The 27,532-nt window shown below is 34.9% G+C and overlaps 1 protein-coding gene across 14 annotated transcripts in view; it reads left to right on the plus strand.

Moving 5' to 3' along the window:
• CCDC91 (coiled-coil domain containing 91) overlaps nucleotides 1-27,532 on the plus strand; it is a 331,952-nt gene that overhangs the window by 267,172 nt on the left and 37,248 nt on the right. For 10 of the 14 annotated variants that reach the window (XM_014846902.3, XM_044775280.2, XM_070494037.1 and 7 more), the window contains one exon: nucleotides 6,507-6,620. The exons of the other annotated variants lie outside the window; for them this stretch is intronic. In XM_014846902.3, the coding sequence (XP_014702388.1) occupies nucleotides 6,507-6,620 (114 nt within the window). The remainder of the gene's footprint in view (nucleotides 1-6,506; nucleotides 6,621-27,532) is intronic. 14 annotated transcript variants of the gene reach the window in all.

Here is a 27,532-nt window from a genome sequence, read left to right on the forward strand (position 1 = left end):
ATTGCCCCAAGGAAACAACCCAGCCGGTTTACTCTGCTATTAACATCACAGTCCATAAACCACAACTGCAAGCAGAGAGATGTTACTCAGCATTTTAGTGCTCTTCTCTTTAAACATGAGCAAATAGTCAAGTATGAACAGATAATTTATGAAAAGCAGAGAATAAAACGGAGATTCTGTGGAGATACGAAAAGTTAAAAAAACTATCATTAATTTTCTCAGAGATAAGATTTTGCATGTATGAAACAGAGAATACAATTTTTTGTCAAAGAAAAAGATTAGAAATTTAAAATATAGTAGAAAGTTAAAAAACAAAAACAAGAGCCAGAAGATGAAGTTGTAGAAGTCTTCTAGAGAAAAGAAAAGAAATGGAAAATAGGAATGAAAAGACCAGAATATTAGGCAATCAGTTCAGGAGGTTAAATAAAAAGCAGAAAATAGAATGCAGCAAATAATATAATTATTATTATTAAAAGGAATCTCCCAGAATTGAAGGATATGAGTTTCTAGATTGTAAGACATGAGTTTCTAGATAGGCATATAACTAGGTTTGTCATGAAATTTTTGAGAAATAGGGATAAAGAAAATGCATGAAAGTTCTTATAGAGGGAAAAAATTATGCAAATATGAGGAATCAGAATGTAATCAGGCTTCTCAACAACCTTTGAAACTGCAGAAATTTCCAAGCTAGAAATCCACACCTTGCCAAACTAAATTGTGAGGGAAGAATAAAGACATTTTTCAAACAAAGGAGATACCAAAACTTTTACTTCCTATGTGCCTTTTCTCAGGAATCTGCTGGAGGAGGTTCTCTATCATAACAAAGGAGTACAAAAAGATGTATGCAACCTCATATTCATTGCAGCATTATTTACGATAGCCTAGATAGGGAAACAACTAAGTGTCCCTAGGTGGATGAATGGATAAAGAAGATGTGGGGGTGTGTGTGTGGGGGTGTGTGTGTGTGTGTGTCTATGTCTATGTATATTTACAATGGAATACTACTCAGCCATAAAAAAGAATGAAATCTTTCTATTTGCAACAACATAGATGGACCTTGAGGGTATTATGCCAAATGAAATAAATCAGACAAATACTGATTGTCTTGGGGAAGTGGGCAAAATGGGTGAAGTGGGCAAAATGGTGATGGATAGTAATTAGACTTTTGGTGGTGATAACTTTGTAGTTTATACAGATGTCGAATTATAATGTACTCTTTGAACTTGTATAGTGTTATATACCGGTTTACCTCAAAACAAAGCAAAGAAAAGGAGTAAACCAAGAAAGAAGAATCCACTGATGTTTAGAAAGCTGGAGATACAATTTAAGAGAGATGTAGTGAATGCCCAGAAATATCCCTGAGGGAGATACCAGAATAGAGAGCTGTGTAACAGACCTGGAGAGCAACCAATCCAGTTTGAAGATATGTCCAGGAGATAATGTCTCCAAGAAGATAAACATAATAGAATGCCTGATATCTTGGAACATTTGTTGTTTGTGCTGATTCCAACTCCTAGCAGCGCTGTATACAGCAGAGTGGAACTCTGCCCGGTCTTGTTGTACCATCCTCTCACCTTCCAGTGCTGTATCAGACAATGCTCTGCTGCTGTTCATAGCGTTTTCTTGAGGGACCAGGTCCTTCTTCCTAGTCTGTCTTAGTCTGGAAGCTCTGCTGAAACCTGTCCACCATGGGTGACCCTGCTGACGTTTGAAAGACTGATGACATAGCTTTCAGCATCACGGCAATATGCAGCCACCACGGTATAACAACCAATAGATGGGTGGTATAGTTAGTTGACCTGGAAATGAATCTGGTGAGAGTGCTGAATCTTAACCACTAAGCACCAGGGCTGGTTATCTTTGAACGTATTGAGAAGATGTTTAGACAATTAGACAAGAATTTGGAAATCAGTTTATAATACATATTTGCTCAGGCCAATATAACTTGGCTGCATTAACATTGTATCATTTCTGAGCCCATATTTTAAGAGACCTTACGTGCTTTCACTTTCTTTTGCAACTCTGTCTAGCTGCCATATGAAACATCCTGAGCTAGTCTGTTGAAGAATGGGACACCACAGGAAGGAGAAACAAGGCGTCCTACCTGGGGCCATTCTAGTAGTAACAGCCACTTCAGCCCCAGCAGTTGATTGCAAATACCTGCGAAGAGCCCAGTCAAGGCCTTAAGACCTATCCAGTTGAGCTCAGCTCACATTGCCAACTTGCAGAATCATGACCTAAAACAGGAATTGACTGTTTCTGTAAAGGGCCAAATAATAAATATTTTAGGCTTTATGGGCCAAGAGGCTTAATTGAGAATATTATGTAGGTGCTTACATAACAAGAGAAAAACAAATCTTCACAAATTTTTTATTGATGAAATTCAAAGTATAGTAATAAGAATAATTTTTTATAATGTAGATCTACTGATGAGAAGAACAGAATTCTATCTGGAAAGTATAACATTTTGCTTAATTGTGGTTCAAAGTTAGGTATCCCTGTCATCAAAAATGTTAGCAAATACTCATTTATTAATGCTGATATGTAATGAGATTCTACGTCTTTCATCTTCAAAAATGTCTTTCACAAAGATAGCTACTGCCAAATCTTGATAGCAGTCAATGAGCATATGATTTTAATTGATCATATTCATTACTTGAGAACCATTTATAGAATTAGATGCTTCTATTAATATTTTCCATTTAGCATGTCATTACAGTGCAGATTAATTACTTCCAATTGAAGGTTAGAGAAAGGTTCTCAATTGAACAGTAAATGGATTTTGAAATATGAAAGTTTCATTTGTACTTGCATCAGCATCTGAAAAGCACTGATGGAACTGTGCTTTGAACTCATAAATTTGTATAGGAATGCAAGTCTCACTTCTTTTTTTTAACTGTTGATGCACGGGAAGTATATAAAGCAGCCTGACTTATGATTCAAACACTCATTTTCTAAGGTGTATTTTCACAACCATGTGCAACTTTTTAAATATTACGTGACTAGATAACATGCATACTTTGTGTATAGAAACAAAAAATAAGTAAAGCACACAGTTGCCCCAGAAAATTTTTGATAGTATGGTTTACAGCCCACAGACCAGAATTGAGTTGATTGAAATTCATGTAAATAATTTGACTGTGTTTGCAATCCTTGACTAAATCGCAGTGATAAACAAAAAACCACATATCACTTATTAATTTATGATCTTGTGATTACTGAAATGTATGACAGATTTAATGGATGCTAAAGTATAACTATACTTTTAAGCAATAAGGAGAAATCAAAAAGTCTTGTACAAAATGTCACATAAGCTTTTAATTCTAAATGACATTCATCATGGCCTATTTAATTGTAACAATGTAGAAACTGACTCCAGTCATTCATTTTTTTGAAAATTAGTATGTAGAACTCTTTCTTCCACATTTAGAAACTAGTTATATAATCATTTGCTTATTACTTCTTACATATATTTTAGATAAAAATATTTAAGATATGATAAAAATGTAACTGATATATTTTAACAATCTATAATATATATGAAAATGGATGTTTTTCTCCAAACTGTTTATCTTAGAGCAGTAGTTCTCAACTGGAGGCAATCTAATGCATAGATGCCATGTATGCCACTTATCACAGGACATCCCACCTCCCCACCCTCCCAACTCCCGCCAGCAAAGAATTGTCAGTAGTGCTGAGGTTGAGAAACCCTGCCTTAAGAATATACCATGTTCCAATGGTGTGGCCATTACTAAAATGTTCTGGAAAATACTCTTCCAGAATTTCCTATTTGAATATACTTATTGGTGCAAATCTTCATTCCTTGTGAGGTATATTTTATTTTAGACTAATTCTCGTGACTCACAGGGACAATAAGGTTTACTCATGGAATTCAACAAAACATGAAGGCGGATATTCACAGGCACATGCGTACACACATGCACACAAAATTTATCATTTCCAGCTAGTTCAGAATTTGGTTAGAAAATGGCTTAAACTTTAACTTTTATATCATAGTCAAAGGAATTTGTTTATTGACGAGTAGTTTTTAAGGATGGGTTTCACAACCTTGACTGTCACCTAACTCCCAACTGAGGAGGAGAGAATCAAGGGAAGCTTTCTGTGTAAATGGCTCTCTATCAGCTCAAATATTAGGAAAGGAGGATCCTCGAAAATGTGGACTGAGCAGATAATGTAAACCCGCAGCCCGTGAGAAAATGTCAACTGAAGAGCATATTAGCTAACTCTTCATGTTTTTTCTGGATGTATCCCTTTTATTTAAATGGATGCTTTTGTTTTCAACCAAACAGGTCTGGTCAGATTTACTGATATTACCCTTGCTAGGTAGAAATTCTGGTTAATATTTAGTATGGCAAGAATTTATGTTTTACATTCAAATAATCCAAGTCCACAGTTCTTAGCGGCAGTTCTAAAATTCCAAAAACCCTGAAAACTAGGGATTTTTCAACTCTACTATTGGCAAAACATGACCTGAACTGATGTGAAGGTATTTATACTTTTAATTTACCCACGTAGTGTGATTATTCATACTCTTCACTGTAGTAATATATGCTTAGTAATATATGCAATATTTTTTTCCTTTCTAAAATCTGAGAATTTTCAGATTCCAAATTAGTTAAGTATGAAACCAATAGGAATTGTAATAGTAGATGGTTTTATTTTAAATAATCTTATTTGTCTTCATTTTTTCTTTTAAAAAATACTGTAGTTTTTCAACTTTAATCTTTTCAAGTAATTGTGGAAACAGCTTAGTACTCTATTAAATATTTTATCAATGGAACTAAAGCTTATTGTACTCAGTGATTGAAAATAGGAACAATTTTCAAAATCTTCATTGTAGGGATTTTCAGATTTGTGACTTAACATTTTCTATTAGGAAGAGAATCCAAAAAATCATGAGTAGACCAATATTACAGTGGGAAGAGGACATGATCAAGTGAATGATGACATAATATGTACATTACTAATATAGTTCTATGAAAAATGCTATCACATAATAATCTTTTAAAGATGCGGAATGAAATTAAATGTCATTCTCCCTCAAATAAGCAAAGATTTTAGAAACTGATGAAACTAAATATAATCAAGAATGCAAGAAAACAGCCGTTTTCATGGGCTACTTATGGGAAAAAATTTGTACAAAATGTCAAAAGCTATAATAGAACTCAAAAATTATATCCTTTGGCCAAAATGATTTTACTTCTCGAATTGATCCTAAGGAAATATCTAACATGCACCACAAAGATATATTTATGGATGCTCCTTACTGCTTTATGTTATTAAAAACAACCAAAATATTCATGAATTAGGATTGGTAAAATAAATTGTTATACATCCCCGTAATGGAATAGAAATCATATTATGAAAGAATATATAATGGCTTTAAAATATTCAAAATAAATTTTAAGTGGAAAATGTCAGAGTTAGAAAATAGTATGTACAGTTTGAGGCCCATCCTCTTTATACCCAAGTGTGTATATGTGTGCGTATTATGTTCATATTTTTCTGTGTTTTCAAATTTTCTACAGTAAATATATTTAGAATAGGAATTTCTTAACATTATTTCATATATTCTGGGTTATATATACATATCTAAAATTAATTGGGAAAAACTAAAGAAAAACATGTAAACTACAAAGTGAAGAATCCTTAAGAATAACACAATGAAGAAAATACGTTTGAGAAATTTTAAGACGTTTCCTAATTTATTGCCTGTCCAAAAAAAGGATGGTAGCTATATAGATAAATGGAAGTTAAAGAAGTTTGTTTTGTGGCATTCATCCAATCCATGAAATGGTATTTTAGCAGAAAATATTGCTAATTTTTAGGAAATATTACATTGCTTTTTCAGAATTTTAGTCTTCTTTCTCCTTACCTGAAATTCTGACATCTCTTAGGTACCTGATTACTATTTCAGTAAAATGAGGAGTACCACTTTTCTCCCTAGATTTCTCATTTCAAATATTAGCACACAGGGTGGAATTTTTACTTGTTATTCATGGTGTCCAGCTCTCAACATCTTAACCTGGCAGGAGGACCAAACTAGCTGTAAATCTTACCACCCAGACCACACTTGATTATTGTATGATGGGAAAATTAAACGTGAATAAAACAGCTAGAGAATTAGGGTGTTCTTGGAAGAATAAACACAAGTTGGAAGTCTTATGTGGATAGTGCAAAGTACAGGAAGGCAATCATGTAAACATCAAATGAAAGGTTGGTAAGGAAGCCATTGAAGTCTGTCAGGCGCTCCCTGCAATAAATGGCTTATTCCACTTCGTTTCCCTCTCACTCATTTTAGAAAAGTGAATTCTGTGGAATCTCTAACAGATCTCAAAAGATTTTGTAATTTCTTATTCCTGTTTAAAGATACACTTTGAACAGAATGAGCTCAATCCATGGAAGAGGATTTTTAGTTTATATAAAATGGACACAAACATGTCATATGCATCCCTCCCTGATCTTTTTCCCCCTCCCACAAACAGGAAACTGTTAAGGCAGCAATAATGGAAGAGCAGAAGCGAAGTGAAAAGGCTATGGAAGAGGCAGTGAAAAGAACAAGAGATGAATTGATAGAGTATGTCAAAGAACAGAAAAGGGTAAGTATCTCCTGAAGGGTTTTAATTTGTGCTTCCATAAACTGAAGCATTGGTTTCCATATGATAACATGAAGTTTAAAAAAATTTAAAATCTCCTTTGTCATCTAATTTAGGAATCTCCATCTAAGATTATTTTTCTCATTAGTTATATATTCTAATAGTTATCTCTGTAAACAAATCCCATCTGTCAACAAAAAAGCAACACTGAGTAATTTCTGGCTAGATGGCTAGAAATGACCTATAGTATTTCCAATTTAACTTGACACTTATGAAAAAAGTAGATAGTTCTAGATTTTTAGGGTTTTTGCCATAAGTTTGTTAATTTCTTGTACTATTTGTTGAAATCTGCATGCACCCGTTAGGCCTTCTGACTGTGTTAACACCACTGTGGTTCTAATAGACTTCACTAAGGCTCTTCTGCCATAGTTCCATTTCAGAAACATAATTCAGAATATACTTGTCAGAATTCAGAAGGCATATTGATGCTTTACAAAACAAATGTCATTCAGTACAATGTGATTTTATTAATGTGTGAGTCTGAGCTGTGGTCAAAAATAACAGGTCAAACTTAATTTTTAGTATTTTGAACAAATCTTTAGTAATATGCAAGATGAGAAACACGTAAGATGAGATGTTTAATGTAATCTCTGTAATAAACATATTATATTTCAAATTATATAATAAATTTTCTCACAATGTTTTATGTTTTATTTATATGTTTATTATCTATTATATAAATAGTATGTTTAAGGGTTATATAGTACATAATATATAATATTAAGTATAATGTATAATATAAAATATATTATGTAACATTTATCATGTGTGTTATATAATATAATAAAAATATAAATAAAACATAGTGTGTATGAGGAAATTTGACACATAAGATCTAAACTTACTTGGCAATCAAAATGCCAAAATAAATAGAAAATATAAGATGATCCTTCAGTTGGCAATTTCTTAGAAGACTAGGAGTGTATTAAAGCTCCTGACACCACTTTAGTCCCACACTCTTAATTTGAAGTCAAACTTGTTATGACACAAAGAAAATTCTCACCCCTCAATAACTACCATTAGGTTTCAACAAAGGAGAGTTTGTCAGCAGAGTAAGAAATTCCTAGGTAGGCTTTCCAGATAAATTAACCATTCACAGAAGCATTTTGTGTAGGATTGAATCTTTATGCATGTTATCTCAAGGTGTTTTTAAAAGCAGTTTCCCCCAAATTCCTGATAGGTGCCTAATCTTCTGAAGAGAAAATTCTGAGCCAAAAATAGTGAATTGGCTTTCAGGAAGTGATGTATTCTCAGAAAACTCCTATTTACGTATATATCCTCGAAGAGTTTATTTTAAATCATCTGATTCGAAAGTCATCAGGCAGCAAAGGAGTTATAGATACTTTCAGCATACATACAGGAATTGCAACGGTGAAAGAACATACACTTGAAATAAATTCAAGATGTCTTGTGGGTATATCCTTTTTTATCATGTTTTCTTATTAACATATGACCAATCCTTATTTGAGCTCTAAATCTGGACGAGATTATATAACAAAGTAAACCCATTCATAAGATTAGTTTAGATTAATATTTCTTTGATCAAAATGAAAGATTTTTCTTAAAAGACTTTAAATCTCATATAACTTTCCTATCAAAAGGAGTCATGTGGCCGCCATAGAAATGTTTAAAATGAGAGCAAGAAATACCTTTATAGGAGTTATCTGGTCCCTGTGTGAGGTAAATTAAGAGAACTGACAGTGAACTCTGCCATTTAATCTGTGTTCTTGCAAATCATATTAAAGGATTAGTATTCATTTGTGTTAGGTAAACCAGTTATCACAGGTAGAAATGTTCATTAAACAACAACAAAATCATGACGTTAGATTCTGTTTGTACCAAAGTTCCACTTCTTTATGCTTGTTCCTTTATATGTTAAGGAGAATAAATTTAATGCCTACCTTACAGAATTGTTATGAGTTAATACATGTAATAAAATAGAACAACTAAAGTAAGGACTCAATAAATATGATTATTGTCATTTTCACCACATTATTAAAAAAAACAAAAATTTCTAGTAGCATTAGTTTTTACTAATCAAAAACGTGCTTTTCAGATTAACGTTTGGCAGTGTATTTCCTCTCAAGTTTACAGTGTGATTCTAAAAGTTTATTCCACTCTTGTTACTAGATTCACAGAAGATTAAAACTGATTTAGTCAGTATTCTGGTTGGAAGTTTATTACTTCCACTTTGGGATTTGGGAGGTTTTTAAATAACACATATTGTGGAATACTTTTAACATTTGAATGTTTCCATCTCTCCAAACAGAAAAGACATAAAAAAGGAAAGTGCATAAAATATCTGAAATGAAAGCACCAGCTAATTACCTGACCTCTTTTTTATATAACTTTTTAAAAATTAAGATTCTCTATACACTTCTTCTTTCCAAAAATGGATTTCAGTGTTTCAAGTTAATTTTTATGAATATCTTTGGGCTTGGAAAATTTTCACAAAAAATAAGACATCTCATAGCTTATAAAATAATATTTAGAAGAAACAAGAGTTTTTTAGAAAATTCACAATCTTCTTGTCTATTTCCAAAAGACTAAATTAGGGCAACTCATCTCTGCTTCTTCCTTTGTAAGATGAATTTCTATTTGCATCAGAGAAGAACACTTTTCCAGAACAAAAATTTTCCTTTCTCCTCTCCAGCTCTTTTTAACTAGAGAGTCAACTTGAGATTTTCAACATTAGACACCTCAAAAGCCCTATAGACCTTGGTTCCAACTGGGCTTACATTCCAGTCTGTGAAGTAATCTTCCCCTCTTGAAGTTTTCAAAAATCTTTGAAGGGAGAAGTCTAATGTTGTGTTAGTTCCTGTCTTTATATGTCTTTTGTCCTAAACTACCTTTCCTTTGACATCATTTTACCGTTAACAAATTCACTAAAAGACTGAAATGAAGACTGTTTTTTTCCTTGTGTCTTTTCTTTCAGTCTTTTACTTTTAAAAGACAGAGAAACACAGAATGAAACATTCAAACACTTAACTTTTCAAATAACTTACATCTTGTCCTATAATATAAAATGCAGTGGAATCACCGTAGAGGATAACATTGCTTTTTCTGTGTATCTGCAATCAACCAGTTTTTAATCAGTTATCTAATCCTTTTGAGTATTACAATTATACTCAGAATTAGAATTATACTAAAATTGAAATTTGAATTATACCGAGGAAATCTTTTACTTTTAAGTGCCATTTACCAGGGTTTTTTGGGTATCAGATCATTAGGGATATCACCAAACTTTATAAATACTCGCTATTCATGTGGTCTAAACGTCTTGGACAGGACAAAGGGGCTTCCTATACATGTGCTGATTAAGTGAATTATAATTTTCACTGAAACTGCATCCTATATTACTTACTATGTTGGATACATAGTACTTATACTGTTAGTCTGAGTCATAATAATAACCAAAAATTAGTATTTAATCAAAATATCCAAACAAGGAGAGTTTTTTCAGTGATCAACCAGAAAAATAGTTCAAATTAATAATGAGTCTGTTTCAGTGATAAGAATACCTTTTTTATAAGTATTCTAAATGATAGTTTTTAAAAAATACTCCTCTGTAAAATCTATCTTGTTAAGCCCAGGAAAAAATTATGATATGGAATTCAGAAATTTAGTATGGAATTAAAAAGATAATGTTTTGCAGCCTCAGCCCTCATAGATTTTCTGTATTAGTTGATAGAAATTGTCTAATTTTTTGATGAATTTAGAAATCACTGTAATTTGTACCATAGAGAAGAAAAGGTAAACAGAAAAACCTGAAAGAATAAAAGACGTATTTAATTTGTCTGAGAATCAGCTAGGTACTTGCAAGTGTAGTGATTTGCAATGGAAGGCCATACTATATTTCATTAAAATTTAAATTTTGGTTTCAAACTCTCTTGAATTATTATATATTCTAGATAGAGGGGTGCAAACTACAGCCATGGGTCAAATCTAGCTTGATTGCCTATTTTTGCAAATAAGTTTTGTTGAAACACACAACCACATCCATTCAGTTATGTCTTGTTCTTTGGCTGGTTTCATGCTGCAACAGCAAAGTTCAGTAGTTGAGAGAGAACACCAGGCCCATAGAACCTAAGATATTTACCATCTGGCCCTTTACAGAAGGAAATTTGTCCACCCCTTTTTCAGGCCATCAAAATCTTGTGGGGAAAATCTCTTCCTGTCGGTCCTTTAAAATATTTATTCTTTCATTATGCCTCATTGTAACTAAACATTTGAAATTCCTTAGGTGCTATTCTGGAGAAGATTTCTCTCTTGATATTAATTGCCAGATAAGGTATTATAATATTTTAGATCTGGTCACTAGTGCCATAAACTTTATTTTAGACTAAAGGAGATGGTAGAAAAACGAGATGGGAAAGACCACATCCCTTGACACTTCCCTGGGGAGGAAGAATTTGTGGTTTATAATGACCTATGGCCCTTGGATTAGAATGAAGTGTTCCAACCCATCCCACAAGTTAAGACTGTTACACATGAGCTTGCTATGAGGGAGGAAGTGTGAATAACATTCAGCAAGCAACAACTACTCACAGCCAAGCAGTGATTCCTAAAAAATAAAATCTCATCCAAATGTAATAAAAGATTATTTTTTTTTCCTCTTAAGAACCAGAATTATGGCCTGTGTTTTCTAAATCGCCTCCAGGAAAATAATCTTCACTTTAGAGGATCCTTTTAATTTAGATCTTTAGAGAGGGGTAAAAAGCAATTATCTCTACTTCAAAGTTTTTGTGGTCAAGGCATTGTCAGAATTTCTTAATTAGAAAAAGACTTGTTTAATCCAGTTTTGCTGTAATATTCTTGAGTGTTTGCATCTCAAACTGTTTATTAAAAGGCAATATTTGGCCAACATGAACTCTTTTTAGTTTCTGATCAATCCTACAGTTACTTGAGTTAAACATGATTTCAAGACAAGTTATTTAATATCTTAGGGTGCCTTACTTTTCTCCTCTTAATAATACGGAAGTTGGACCAGCTGATCTCTACTGTCTCATGGAGTTCTAAAATCTATTAAGACTGTAACATTTTCCTTGACAAAGGAAATGATGAATCTCTCCAAGGGTTGTTAATTCTTGATATAAATCAGTTAAATCATAATAGTTATTTTATACATTATGTATACATTACTGTAAAGAAATGGCACTTTTCTGGTATTCCCTAGTGTCCTGCTCATTCTCATCCTAATTAATTAGCCTTGCAACTTCTCTTCCTGGGGCAGGCTAGTATACAGTTGCCTGTGCAAGAAGCAGCTCAGCAGCAATTCGGCATCTGCCCTTGTAATTTTTGATTTGGGTCTCATAATAAAAAATGCTTCTATGGGACGAGCCCCATGGCCAAGTGGTTAAGTTCACATGTTCCTCTTCGGCGGCCCAGGGTTTTGCCGGTTTGGATCCTGGGCTCGTACATGGCACTGCTCATCAGGCCACAATTAGAAGGACCCACAACTAAAAATATGAAAAATTAACTATTTTTCTGTCTTACACTCTTCTTTGAAAGCTTATTTCATACAATATACTTTAAGGTCAAATTTATTGCTATCCTCCAGTTTATATTTTAACAACCTTCTTGATCCTCTTTCTTATTTTGTTGGACTCACTTGCATAAGAATAATCTTGAAAGAACTTACTGGCATGTGAACAGTCATAGACTTTGGTGAGGCAAATCTGTTGATTATTTCGACTTCAACAGTGGGTTAGTTGAGAAGATATTATAGACATAGCTTAATGCCTGGATTAAATCCCATTTTTCCTGTTTCAAAGAATAAAACATACATTCCAACTTAAAATGAAAATTTATGCCTATGCACACAAGAACTAGTTTGGTACAGCAATTAATGTACCCTTCTTTAACTGTTTTTTGGAATAACATTTATGTTTAAAGCAAAACAAAATTTCTGAATCAAAGTACAGTAAGTGTAAATACTTCTTTTGAGCTCATTTGTTATCTAAAAATGTTTATCTCTGTTTTTGTGTAATAATTTAAAATGTTCATCTAAATAGTTACTCAGTTACTTCTTGAATTATTACAGTGACAATTAGTTTTATTCTTCAGTGAAAGGTTTTAACTTAAGTATTCAGATGACTTTTCTCCATTAGCACGCTATACTAAGGCTCTTAAAATTTAGATGGTGATAGGAATTGACTGAAATCCAAGACAAATTGACAAAGTCAAAGTGTCAATTTGGAGTCATAGGCTGTGCAGTTAGGAATTGATACTATCATTGAAGGCCTATAATTAAGTATAGCTTCTTGAGATGGGCCAAACCAAGTGAAGTTTTTAGTCAGAATGGCTAGATATCTCATATAAAAAGTGGTCAAGAAGAAAAACGAGTGGTCAGACCTAGTGGAAGCGATATCTGTCAAAGGCCCCAAAATTGAAATGATGATGACAACAATGATGATGAAAGCTATACTTACAATAGCATTCACTATGTTCCAGGCCCTAGTCTAAGGATATTATTATTTAAGTGTGTGTGTGTGTGTATGTGTGTATGTGTATTCATTATTCACAATCAGATTACTAGCCACCAAATCACAAAGCTAGAAAGTGACAGTCTGGCTCTGGAGTCTGAGCTGTTAAGCATTAGGCAAACCACTTCTGTGGGCAAGATACAGCAATAAAGAATAGGGACAAAAGTTTGTGAATCGGTCAGAAATAAAAGTTTCAGGTTAAAAGCCAAGAAAAGCAAGAGGATAACAGAGACCCATGTGTATGTTTTTTTAGCTGCATGGCACTATGTAGTGTCTACCAGATCAAAGCAGCTGTGGAGGACCAGGAACACCATCTTTAAAAAGCTAAAAGTCTTGTTTTAGGAGGAAGGTGTAAGAGCATATTACTTTAAGTAATTATGTAAGGTCAAAATAATGCCTTGAAGAAATAGTAGGCACCATAACACAGGGCTGTGCTTGAATAAAGATCAAAAGCATTATGCTGACAATAATTGACAGTAGAATTCCAGAAGATCACTTAAGAGTCTGGTGATCAGGGTGGGTTTTTTTTTTATTTCAGTCAAATGGAAGCTAGTTATGGACTAGGCTATGTAGTAAAAAGAGGACGGACAGGAGTCTGTGAGAAACCAAAGGATTTGGTCTCTTCTAGAAATAAGCAAATTAATTTTTATTAAAAAGTCTAGTTTTAGATTCTTGATTACCTGTTGGTTGCAATTCTAGAATGTCTTGGTTCGTGAAGTTCAGATTATTGGGGGCAGTAGAGACAGAGAGATTTTTTTTATGGTTTATGTTGATTTACCCGTCAGCCAACCTTAGAAGTTAAAAAGCATATGTATATGGACCTTCATTTATTCATGTACTATTTATTGAAGGCCCACAATTGCCTTCACTGTGCTGTTCCAGCCACAGCTATTAAACTGTTTAGAAAGAAATGAAATGGTATTCCAAATTGCCAGCATCTTAATCCATCCATATATCTACACAGCTTGCATCTGTGTGTGCCCATCCCCATCCTAGGCTGTATACTGAGAAGCTTCAGTATAAGTGTTTTTACCGTTCTATAAAGAAATGTTGAGGGGCCGGCCTGGCGGTGCAGCGGTTAAGTTCACACGTTCCGCTTCTCGGCGACCCAGGGTTCGCCAGTTCGGATCCCGGTTGCAGACATGGCACTGCTTGGCAAAAGCCATGCTGTGGCAGGCATCCCACATATAAAGAAGAGGAAGATGGGCATGGATGTTAGTTCAGGGCCAGTCTTCCTCAGCAAAAAGAGGAGGATTGGCAGTAGTTAGCTCAGGGCTAATCTTCCTCAAAAAAAAGAAAAGAGAAGTGTTGAGCATTTGAGCACTCTGCTCAGGACACAAAGATAAATGAGACAACCAAGAAAGAGAGCTTAGACCCTAGTATCCATAATAACAATATATATTTGTTTAGCAACTAAAACTAATAAAGATTTTTACATGAACTATTTGACTCTTAGAATCATGTGAATAATTGCTATTCTGATTTTACAAACCAGAAAATCAAGGATGATAGAAAGTTTGCCTTTTCCAAGGTTACATCTAATAAATAGCATAGCTGAGATTTGAGTTTTCCTGTTCTTGATCCTGTACTCTTTCCTCTATATCACACCAACTGGCCTTGTCAGTTTCATGTATGCTAGCAGTTTCATTGTACTATCTAGGATGAAGACAATATCTGACGATGATTATCAAAGCCAACAGTAGTTAGAACCTGTACAACCTAACACCAACAGCTGAGAGAACTATAAAGACGTGAGATATTCAGTGCTACAGAAAAGGACTGATCATGAAAACAGGAGCCCGCATGTTACACCATCTTCTTCTCTTATGATTCTTTAACATTGGAACTATGCCCAGCTTTGAGTTCCAGGTTTAAGAAAAGACGTTGATATTTTCATGAAAATTAGAGTTTCCAGAATGAACTATTGAGGATATAACCTAGGAGAAGAGTTTGAAAGATCTGAGCTTGTTCAACTAAAGAAAAAGTTACTGTGAAAATTCAGCAATATAGAAACCCAGAAAACATTATCTAATATGACCTTAATACTAAAGGAATACCTAGAAATGTTCAACTGAAGTGTAATATAAGTTGTTTAAGTGAAATGTTCTGTATCAGAAAAAAATACAGAACAACCACCATTTAATGAGTACCAAATATGTCCAAGGTAATATGGTGGCCGCTTTGTTTATATGGTTTCACTTAATCCTCAAAACTATCTTAAAATAACATCTGCACTTTACAGACAAGGAAAATCTAGGGTTTGTGATAGTAGATAACTGCCCAAGATCAGTAAAAGAGAGTAAAGATTTTAACTTCTGTCTGACTGCAAACCATATAGGGAGATTCCTCAGTAACTCTTTAAATCTGTTTGGATAATTTACTTTACACATTATTTTTCACATACTATTCTAGGATTTTCAGTTTCTCCACTAACAGGCTTTTAATATAGCTTTCTACTTTTAAAGGCTTCATCTAGATAAATTAGATAAATTACCTTCATCTACATAAATTAGGAAGAAAAGTAGAAAGACATGGACAGCGTGTGCGCACACGCACCCACACACATCTCATTTGGGAAATTGCTTGGAATTATGTATAACATACAGTTTATAATTTTTAAATAGGTTTTTTACCTACTGTGAACTTTTGAATATCCTAACAAAGACTATTGGTTTAGATACTTTAAATATTATTTCATTTCTGTAAGATTTAAAGGTTTTGATTATGTGAAAAATAGGCCTGGTGTTTTCCTAATTGTCATGACCATATTAGGTGGTGGTAAAAAAGTCTGAAAATAAGATTCCTGTAAAATAGACAACGTAAATCAGGCTGTGAAATTAAAAACACCACAAGCTTATGTAGTAGCAGTGATAAATGAACAGTAGTTTTTTTGTTATATCCAGTCTAGCTCTATCATTCTAGGTAGTATTACCTGCCCCTATTGTCCAATACAGCCCATTAACACCAGTGTTTAAAACTGGAACCCTTAGCGTGTTCTCTTTGGTTTTCATGGAAGTCCTCATAGGTATATCCTTGGAATTAATGCACATTACCACTGATATATAGGCTAACGCCAAACTCCCTTAAAATTCTACTTCCTCTAGAAATTAAAGAACGAAAGAAAACTAACATGTCAGAGTTATTTCAGTCCTTTAAAATATATTCAAGCATACGCGTCATTATGACAAACAAGTTTTAATGTAGCAAATTAAGAAAACTGAGTCATGATCCCAATGTATTCTGTTTGAAAACCACTCATTTTGTTACATTTGAAAGTTGTGTTGGCTTGGAGAATTTTTTTAAAAAAACTTAATTTTATTCTATTTTAACATGTAGCTAAGCAGTTACACCCCATTGTTTACTCCAGTCTGACACTTCTCTTTAATGGCTCTCAATTCTTAATTCCATCTTGCTAGGTAAAGAGAAGAAATTATTGTCATTTATAAGAAAGATACGATAAATTGAACAATAACAATTCAGTCTTTGCACTAATGTCTACAGAGTTTCTTGTAAAACTTTTAGAAATATAACAACTTCCTCTTGTGTGCTTTAAACAATTAGACTATAGGATTGCAGGGTTACTCCATAATAGGTTAATATTCTTTTAAACTTTAATATTTATGAATATCTCTTGCTTCCCATTCTTTGACTTATTTTTCAAATATATAAATATATAAATAGTTAAGAGACCAGTTGTTTTTCATGTGCTGCTTTTTAAATGAAACTCCTGAACTGACTATTTTCTTATTTCCTTCCACTATCAAAATCTCTAACTTTCAGTAGAAAGGAGGTGGTATTATTACTAAAAGCCATTTGGTAGTTTTTAAATTTAATCTATTTGATTTATTGTATAGTTGTTTTCCATCATATGTATCTCCTCAGCCATCAATTCTTTCCTTTGAAAAACTGGCAAAAATAACAGTTTGGTTTGTAACTAATAGTGCCTTGGAAACAGCATGAAAAAATCATTTTCTAAGAGATGCGGTATTTTTCTTCTCATATGAAAACAGAGAAAAAGTCCTTGACATTCTGTTTGGTGCTGATTCATATGCACTGACATGACCTCTCTGTGCTCCTTTCTTGCTCTGGAAGCTTTGTGCTCACTCTTTAAAGGGAAGCCAATTATTTAATATATGTGAACCCCAGTCTATCAAAGAGAGGGAAAGATATATCATTTGGTGTCATCACATTATTTTTGAATGAAATCCATTAGATTATGGGTGGATCACATGCTTGACTTAGTCTTTGACTAAATTGTCAGACTATTTTTATTTTTTTAAACAGGGAATACTAAATGAGTAATCAAGACAGTAGTTTTACTAGCACTTCATTCCTTTCTCTAGGATTGATGTACCAATGTGCATCTCTTCCTGTTCTTTCTCTTTTTAAAGATATTTATTATCCTATATTTTTCCTAGAAATTTTTTATTCATTCCCCTCATCATTGATTGGTTCAATTGAGATTCCATGCATGAAATTCCATAATCCTCAGTTTTATACATAAAGTTCCAACATTCACATCTGTTTACCCTCTAAGAACTAACTTTTATCATTGCGACCCTTTATCAGAGAATTTGAGATTAACCTAATACTAAGATTCTATAAATATTTGACAGGTTGTTGGTCTATTTGGATAGTTATATTTTTAAATTCAGATTGAATTCCTGATTTTAAGCAACAGAAGTTGACTGATTGGTTAAGCAGAAAAGGAGTCTGTTTATTAAGAGGTTATATGGGTGGAGAAACAGACTTTGAAGCTCAGCTTCCAGCCCAGAACCCTAAACTGGCCTACTGAGGAAATCCCATTGCTGCTGCTTCCCCACCAAGCACTGAAGATGACTAGTTGCTTCCGCTTCCCCACTTATGCCACTTGTGTGTCACTAACTCCATTTCACAATCTCTGCCGCCCCCCAAAGCCAAGATCTCTGCCATCACCCTCACTAGCAAAGAAGGTCCCACATGGAGTTTCCCTCTTCAAATTGTTCATTTCTTATTGATGTCTCATGGGTAAACCTGACTGGTAGAATTTTCATCACATGCTTGTATACTGGCTACAAAGAAAGCTAAGAAAACACTTCATGTGCATTCTACCTTGCAGTGACAGAACTTAAAAGCATAGAATAGCCCCTGATATTTTAAGGCTTTTCAAAAAGTGCCAAAACAAGAAAATGCAACAAAAATACACACCACTGTACTGGACTACTCATCATCGATGTACACCCTTTGCCAGTACTTAAACCTAACCTTCAGAATACACCCTTCTTCCATACTTAAACTTACTAACAGTAACATCAGCTGAAACAATAGCAAGATACTTCAGCTCTCCCTTATAAAAACAAAATGTGCTCACAGAGGGACAGCCTGAGGTCTCTTGTGGCATCCAACCACAAGGCGAGTTTTGCTGAGATTGTGAGTGATCTGATCATGCAACTTCTGCTGACAGAACTTTCTCGTCTCATTCCACATGTGTCACAGTCACTTAATATGGCTTGCTTCTGAGCATGCCTTCTTTAATAGTTTGATGAATCAGCTAAACCAAGTTCATGTTGGGCAGATCATGTTATATTTGTTGCTTCACAGTCAAACATACAGACTCTAATAGCACTTAGTAGTAAGCTAAATAATACTTTCAAAGGGACAAGAATTTCCTGCCTAATGACTGTATTCAAAACCTGGGAGATCTCTGCTGGGATTCCTCTGTCAGAACTCGCCACAGGCTCCATATAGCATCCTGATAAACTATTGACGGTTCTAACATCCATTGAATCTGTTGGTCCCTAAGGCCAGGTAGATGCATTGTAGCCTGGACTAACTGGGAAGTCTCCTTTTTCTCTGGGATCCACTCACAACTAGAGGCTTTCAGGTCGCTTCATAAATAAGTCAAAGCAGGATTCTCAAAGTGATATCCATGTCACCTTCAAAGAGACCCACCCAGCACTGTGCCTCTTTCTTAACGGCAGGAGGGTAAGGTGCAGGAAGTTATCTTGAACTTCGTCGAGGCTATCCTGCTATGCTCATGATTGCTAGGCCCTCAGAAACTTCACTGAAATATAACTCTCATATTTTCATGGGATGTATCTCCCACCTACTGCACTCATATTGGACTCTTACATATGTTTTACATCCCTGTTCTTTACAAAGAATCTTGAATACTTATGACTTCCTGCTTTCCAGTTCCTGGAGACATATGTCATCAATGTGGTTGTTCTGTATGATGGTGAGACAGTAATATATTTGTGAAATATCTTGTGGTTCAGAGAGAAATAATTTATATAACCCTAAGATAAAATAGTTTATTGCCCTACCTGTCGTAGCTGTTATAGTTCTCTGTCTGTTGGGATAGAGGGGAAAAAGCATTTGTCTGATTAATAGTTATGTACCTGGTGCTAAGAGCTCTCTCTAGTAAAGAATGTACATCTGTAATGGCAGCTGCATTTGAAATCACTCTCGGATTAAGCCTCTAATAATATATTCCCCTTTTCCAATGCCAACTACATACTCTATGTGTGTTTATGGCCCTACTGGGCTGGATATGAGGCAGATTCAGGTTAAAACCCCATTCATCATTTGATTCCCACAAACATCCTTTCTTACCACTAGTCCACAGTGGTATTCTAGGTCCTCCGTTTTAGTGTTAGTTCATAGCTATTGTACCACAGTACCCAAAAGACCTGGTATTTCCCTTTGTCCGGGGCAGTTACCCTGATGAGAAAGACCAAGACGACAGTCTACAGTTTGTTACACCTGTGATGTCGTCATAATATATGTCTTCAAGGACTTGCATTCTCCTTCACTCAAAAACTCTAGGTCTGTGAATTACTTAGGACTGGAAATTGTAAAAGACATTAAAAATTTTTGTTGCAGTGGCTCAGATCAGGCCTCTCTTCATTAAACCTAGATATCTTATAATTTTATTAAGTGGGGATTTTTTGGATGCTTATCTGTTTGGTCCATATGGATCATCTGATCAAGTAGCCAAAGCCAATGATCCCTGCAGGTCAAAGCATTCTGATTACAACCCAAACCTCCTAGTAGGAACAGTCACCATTTCCTCCTGCCTCTTGCATTTAAGTGCTTCTACCTGAGGTCTGCCACTTCAGCATCCCCTTATCTACGGTGAAAGCAGTGTTACCATTAGCACTCCTGGCCTACAGAAGATAGACACTGCTGTTCATTGATGTTGGCTTTTCCCTCCCAGGGAACAAAGGGAGTAGCTCTTGGCTGTGATTCTTGCCTTGAACTGAGAATTTAGGACTGTGAGCATTGCCTTATCTTTTTTAAAGCTGTGCTGTGGAATTAGAAGCAATTAATTTGTCTTTGAATTTTTCTTACTCTTCATATTGTTCCATGTAATTGCCACTGGGTCTCCCAAAGTCTTGTCTTCAGTGGTTACTTCATTTCAAGTGACTATAGTTAATAATTTGTTACTTTGCTACTGCAGGCTATAGGCTGCCAGGTTTTACTTTTTAAAAAAAAAAAAAAAAAACTAGCTAGATTTTTAGAGCTGTCACCCCTTAGAAAGCCAGATAATTAATCGTAGATCTGTCTGATTTTCTTGAGGTTATAATGCTTTCAACCTCTTCTAGTAGCCATTTAGTATCAAGCAAGGTTCTTCTTTTAAGCAACAGAAGCTACCTCTGGCAAGTTAAGCAACAAAAAAGTTTATTAAAAGGAAATTGAGTAGTTGACCAAATTGTTGAGACCTGGAAAACCAGGGTCAAGGTTAAGCTTCCAGAAACAATATCAAAAACTACACCACAATACTTGCTAAAGGATAAGTCTTCCTGGGGCCAGCCCCATGGCCAAGTGGTTAAGTTCACACACTCCACTTCAGCAGCCCAGGGTTCATTGGTTCGGATTCTGGCCATGGACCTACACAGCGCTCATCAAGCCGTACTGTGGCGGCATCCCACATAGGAGAACTAGAATGACTTACAGCTAGGATATACAACTATGGACTGGGGCTTTGGGAGAAAAAAAGAAAAAGAAAACAAGAGGAAAATTGGCAACAGATGTTAGCTCAGGGCCAATCTTCCTTACCAAAAAGCATACCTTTAAACAAAAAAAAGAAGCTAAGTCCTCCTTCGCTGCAGCATTCCCATGAATCACTGGGAGAACCCATTTCTTAATTCAACCATTGCAATGCCCAACAGTTGAATGCTTTTCATCCTTGTGAGCAAAATGAATGCTGTACATAGCGTCCTTCCTCTAATTATTCACTTCTGATTCAGTCTTTCACAGTTGACTGATTAGTGGAGCCTTAGGAGTAGAGCAGGCTAGATAACTGAGTTTTCTGGGTTTTGCCGAGGGGAGTCATACCTCATAATGCTAGAAAGTCATCAAACATAGGAAGGCTATCAGAAATCAGAGAACATTACAAAGGGCCACTACATGCTTTGGGATTTTTTTCCGTGTTGCTGTGGTTACCGTAGAAATATTTTCCCAGCTTATTAGTCTCTTGGCTAATTCTAAAAGTAATCTTTTGAAGTCAAACTAGGTGGGTTTCATTCTTTCTGAAACAGGGCTTTAGCAATCACCAGATTCATCCGACATCTTGTCCAGAGTTTGCCACTTGGCCGCCACAATTTCATCCATTTTCAAATAATCTGTGGTTTCTATAGTTATGCCTAAATTATGTGACACTGTTCAGAGGATATGCAATATTTTGGATAGATAAAGTTTTCGTTTCCATGTACTTATGCGAAAAATAGATAATTTTAGAAGGTATGTGTAAGTAGATTTTTTTTCTGAGTTTCTAAGTTTTAGTGATTAAACTTGTCCTTGAGTTAACCAATGGTTTTCTCCCTGGCAATTCAGGGACATCTTATATACATTGGATATAGCACTTGTTTTCATAGAATCATGGCCACAAAAATTACTAAAGTAAAAAGCTTGATTAACTTGTCTTTCTCCTGATTCACCTGGATTAAATTTTAGTTGTCCTTGTGTCCTTTGCACCATCTTTGTTCTCTATATTGACTTCACACTCTTATTAGTGAGTCTGTTTCTTTTAACCTCCTGTCCATTTCTTGCTATTAAACCTGCTATCCATGGCCTCTACTGTTTTTTCAACTCTGATTATAAAACTGAAGAAAACAATGAGAAACTAGACATCAAAGTACAGTTTATCAAATTAAGTCACATATATTCTAAGCCTGAAAAAGGAGAAGCTTCAGTCCTTAACTATGTAATAAATATATAGGTTTTGTTGTGTCTGTTTTCACTGGTCCTTTTCACATCTATCTTTCTTTGAGATTCTGGGTTATTACGGAAGATTCTGGCTGCCAGTCAGAACATTATTATGTAGTAAGTTTCAAAGTTAGATCCCTCCAATCCATTTTTGTATTTTCCAGATGATGTTTTCCGATATAAATGACTTTCTGAACATTTGATTCGATGTACAATATTTTAGGATAAATCCTATATCTAGCATTCAGTGTATATTAGGATTGATTCATTAAATAATCCCACTATTCTTGTCAGCATGGTTTTTCATATTTTTTGCATGTATAATATGATTATTACCTTGTACCAGGAACATATTAATCATAGTTTCTTTGCCATTTTACAAGAATTTTAATATTTGCTTTTTATTCATCTGTGGGGACATTTGGCATATAAAATAACTTTGTTGCTTAGTTTTTCCTTTATAGAGTGCTTATTCATTTAAGATTTAGTGTGACTATAATATATTCAACACTTTGCTTTTGTCCTCAATATTTATTCCATTCCTGTGGTTCACATTTTCCTTTTCTTATGTATCATGTGTTGAAAATGAAAATATCTTGTCTGAGGTGGAGCTTAGCCACTGGACTAAACAAACATGTTCTCCTTCTGCTCTTAGTTGATTTTAGTGGTTAAATTACTGAAAAATCCTGTTTAAAAAAAGTTTTACATCTACCTTTTTTTGTTGTGTACTTTTGTACTTACTGAAAAATCCCTTCCTTTCACCTCTCCCACCAAAATGCAACTTCTTCACTCATGCTTCTTTTATATTTAAGACTCCCACATCAGTTGTCAAAAGATTAGTGAAAGTAACGTAGACACTCGAATCAAAGTCCTTGAGTCTAGTGAGAGAAATTAAGCCACTTGAGCAGAGTTTCCAAAACTCAGAAGAATCTGTGATGGGCTATTCAAGGCGTGTTCTTCTCATGTCAATGACAAAAGTACAAGAGGGAAAGCCCAAACCCATAAACACTACAAGTTTCTGATTGTGTCATATCTCTGATATCTTCTTGGCCAAAGTCAGTCATATGGCCAAGCCCAAAGTCAAAAGGCAGAGAAGCACATTCCACCCACCATGAGGCCAAGCATGTTGCACAGTCAAATTCAACATCAGTGGAGTGGAAAAGTCTATTCTTCCCATGGAGGTGAGGCGAAAGAGTGGTTGTATATTTGCCAAACAATAATTTAATCTACCACACCACCCAATGTCGGTTGGCTACCCCCCCCTCCTATTAACCTTACTGAATCATTTCACTACACATTTTCTTCTTAGCACATATCATTATCTGAAACTATGTTAATAGTTTAGATTACGTTATTCATTCAATCAACAAATATCTTCAGACATCTAAATGTGCCAGGCAGTATTCTAAGCACTAGGGATGCATTAATAAATAAAACAGGCAAAAGTTCATGTTAATTGTCTGTCTCCCCACTAAAGTATAAGTTCTGAGAGAGAAAGGACCTTGTCTATTCTGTTATCCACTGTATTCTTGGCATCTAGAATAAGCCTGGCACATAGCAGATGTTCAGTAAAATTTTGTTTCATGAATGAAGGAATGCCATTAAACATTTATATAGTCTAACCCCATTTGCTCACTGTTTGCTCAAATCCCATGCTCCTTAGGCAACCTTTTGATTGTAATTCGTTTACAAATTAGGGAAGTTTTTGTAGTCAGCCTCGTGAACTTGAGTAACTCCAAGTCTTCTCTTGAGAGAAAGATCTTTGCTTAGTATTTTGGCAGATCCTTGCTTAGTATTTTGGCAGATCCAGGGTCTGTACCTGTGCAACTGAAAACCAATCCCTGAATGCAGTAAACTCACCAAGGTGAAACCACCCAGGGAAACTTCTTAAGAGACAGACACCATTGGATAAGTATACTTTTAATTCCCTTCTAAATAGATACAGCATTAAAGATATTACAAAGGGATTTTTACATGGAATATATGATACCCAATGTCTCATGAGGATTCTGCTCATTTTAGATAGAGTATCTTCTTTGCTTCAAGATTTTACCAAAAATAGTTTTAATGATAAGGTAGTAGTCCTTACTTGTTAGGCTCATACATAGCAAGCACAAAGGTTATGGTGAAGAGCTAAATTAATTAATAGATACCATTACTAAGTGTTTAGTCATGAAAAGCTGTGCTACCCATTTGCTTTGGGCTTTTAAAGCTCTCTTTCAAGAAGTTTGTCTCAGAGTAGGTATATACTGTATAAAACCAAGCAAAGACCTAACAATAGATTTCAGAATAGATCTGTTCCATGGAGATTTGAACTGCTTTATCAGTCAACACAAGAATGTTCCTTGTGCTGGCCCTGTGGCTGAGTGGTTAAGTTCACATCCTCTGCTTTGGCAGCCCAGGGCTTCGCCGGTTCAGATCCTGGGCGCGGACATGGCACTGCTCATCAGGCCGTGCTGAGGCGATGTCCCACTAGCACAACCAGAAGGACCTACAACTAAAATATGCAACTATGTACTGGGAAGCTTCGGACAGAAGAAGAAAAAAAGGAAAAGAAGTTTGGCATCAGGTGCCAATCTTTAAAAAACAACACGAGAAATTAGAAATCAAAGGAGCATTGCTTTAAAAAAAAAAAAAAAAAAAAGAATGTTCTTAATCCCCTTCTCTGAAGCTGTAGTTGTTTTATTTTTCACTCAGCCTATCAGTGTCTGATAGTATATGGTCTGACCAATCTCACATTTCAAATGAAACCAGTCATAGTAATTCTCATATATACTTTAGGTTCTTAAATCTTTTTCATGTGTTAGGCTGACCAATATTAGATGCCCTTTATATAGTCATTCAAGAGCTGCCACGATTTGCTGAAGAATATACCATTATTTAACTACAGTGGTTCATAATAAAATATAAGTGATTATGAACAATTTTATTGAATTGGTGATGTAGCACAGTTGAAAAACAAGGAAGGTTTTGTACAATCCTATACCAAGAAAACTTTTTCCAATATTTTTATTGCCGACAGAGTATTGAATTCTATTGTATAAATTTTACTTATTGTATTCATTCATTAACAAATTTTTATTGAATATTTGTCTACTAAGTATATACTATAAACAAGATAGACATGATCCCTGTACTTCCAAGCCTTATAATCTAATAAGGATGTGAGAAAAAATGGAAATTGCCATTCATGTGATAGTGCTATGAGAGAAGAGGGACAGGGTGCTGTAGACGCACATGGAATGGAGACTTAGTGAAGTCCTAATGGGTCAGAGAACCCTTCCTGAATAATGAGGTCTAAGCTAAAACCAAGAATTGCTTCTCTTTCTCTGTATCCAATACATTGGGAAATCTATCTTTAAAATATATCCAGATTCTGTGGGGCTGGCCCCGTGGCCAAGTGGTTAAGTTCGCGTGCTCCGCTGCAGGCGGTCCAGTGTTTCGTTGGTTCGAATCCTGGGCGCGGACATGGCTGCTCATCAAACCACGCTGAGGCAGCATCCCACATGCCACAACTAGAAGGACCCACAATGAAGAACATACAACTATGTACCGGGGGACTTTGGGGAGAAAAAGGAAAAAAATAAAATCTTTAAAGAAAAAAAATATATATATATATCCAGACTCTGGACCACTTCAGTTACTGTCACTACTGTCCAAGCTACTGTCATCTTTTGCCTAGACTTCTGCAACAGCCTCCTAACTGGTGTCTTTTGTGCTCCAAAGTCTATTCTTACCACAGTAGGCAAAGTCATTTTTTGAAACTTAAGTCAGATTACATCACTTCTCTGCATAAAACCTTGAAAGGGCTCCATCTCACTCAGATTAAAAGCTAGAGTCATTGTAGTGGCCTCCAGGACCCTACGTGATCCAGCCTTCTGTTTCTTCTCTCACCTCCTGAAAACGCCCAACATAATAGTAAAGTACTACAACTTTTTCAGGTTTGTAGTTTCGTGTAATACTCCATTCAGTGTTTTCAAAATTTCACTAAACTTAATCTATGGGTGAAAATGAAAAATGAGAATCATGATTTAATGAGTACAGTTAACTATACACTGATTCAGATTTGACCTACATATTGTTTTTGAGGTATCTTTTTCAGCTATGACAGCCATTAAAACCAAGTGTTAAAATAAACTATATCTAGAGCCAAATTGCTGTATCACAAAGTACTAAACCAGGATTTTCAAATGTAATGAAGCATTATTCAATTGCATTAGTCTCTCTTTTTAAAAAGTACATATTTCATATTATGCATAACATACTAGTAGAAAAATACAATATGTATTTATAAATTCATAAGCATTTCTTTGGTGTACAAAGTTTCTATTTTAGACCAATAGCTGTCATCACACTTACATCTGAGAAAAGACACCCATAAAGATTTTTTTGAAGGAGACAGTGTGGTGAAGGGAGCGCTTTCATACATTTATTGAGAAAATTTCACTGTCTTTTTGAAGACTCTGTAACTGTTCAATCTGTTATCCGATTTCTCCTAATTGGAAGACATGTTTGAGAAAGAAAATCAAGATGGAAAGAGATGCAAAATAGTTGTCATAATGGATATGTACCACAGTTATTTCAATACAAGATTTAGGGTTATTTTAAAATGTACCTTGTTCTCTAAAGCCTTTGGTATAATACGGGACACTGTTTGTTTCATTTGTTTTGTTTTATTATTATGATGTTGATAGAAAAGCTCTAAACTTAGGGAATATAGTAGAGAACCAGTAAGGCTTACGGCAACTCAGAGTATAGCTAGATTGCATAGGGAGTAGTCAAGAATGAAAGAACTTCTAAAGCAACAGTGATAGGCTACTATTTACTTTTCTACAAAACAGTATTGAGGTGAAATTGATGAGTAAATTCATCAATAAGTCAAATATCCTATTTATTAGATACAGAAGTAATATAAAATTAGACCCTCATTTTCAAGGACTTCAGAGTGATGAGTCTAAATGTATATTTAAAAATAAGTGATGATATAAGGCAGTACATAATTGCTGTAATACGTGACTCAGCCTATCATTACTGTGAGCATTCCTAGAAAGGAACATCAAGAAAGTAGTTTCTTCACTCTCGGGGCCTGAGTCTCTACACTGTATTCATGTAACCTAGTTCTAGCCACTCAGGTGCCAAAGGGAGTCTGTTGAGTGAGACTTATAAGAAAGCTGTTGTTTT

The sequence above is a fragment of the Equus asinus genome, chromosome 22 (assembly GCF_041296235.1).
Source record: "Equus asinus isolate D_3611 breed Donkey chromosome 22, EquAss-T2T_v2, whole genome shotgun sequence".
Classification (NCBI taxonomy): Eukaryota; Metazoa; Chordata; class Mammalia; order Perissodactyla; family Equidae; genus Equus; species Equus asinus.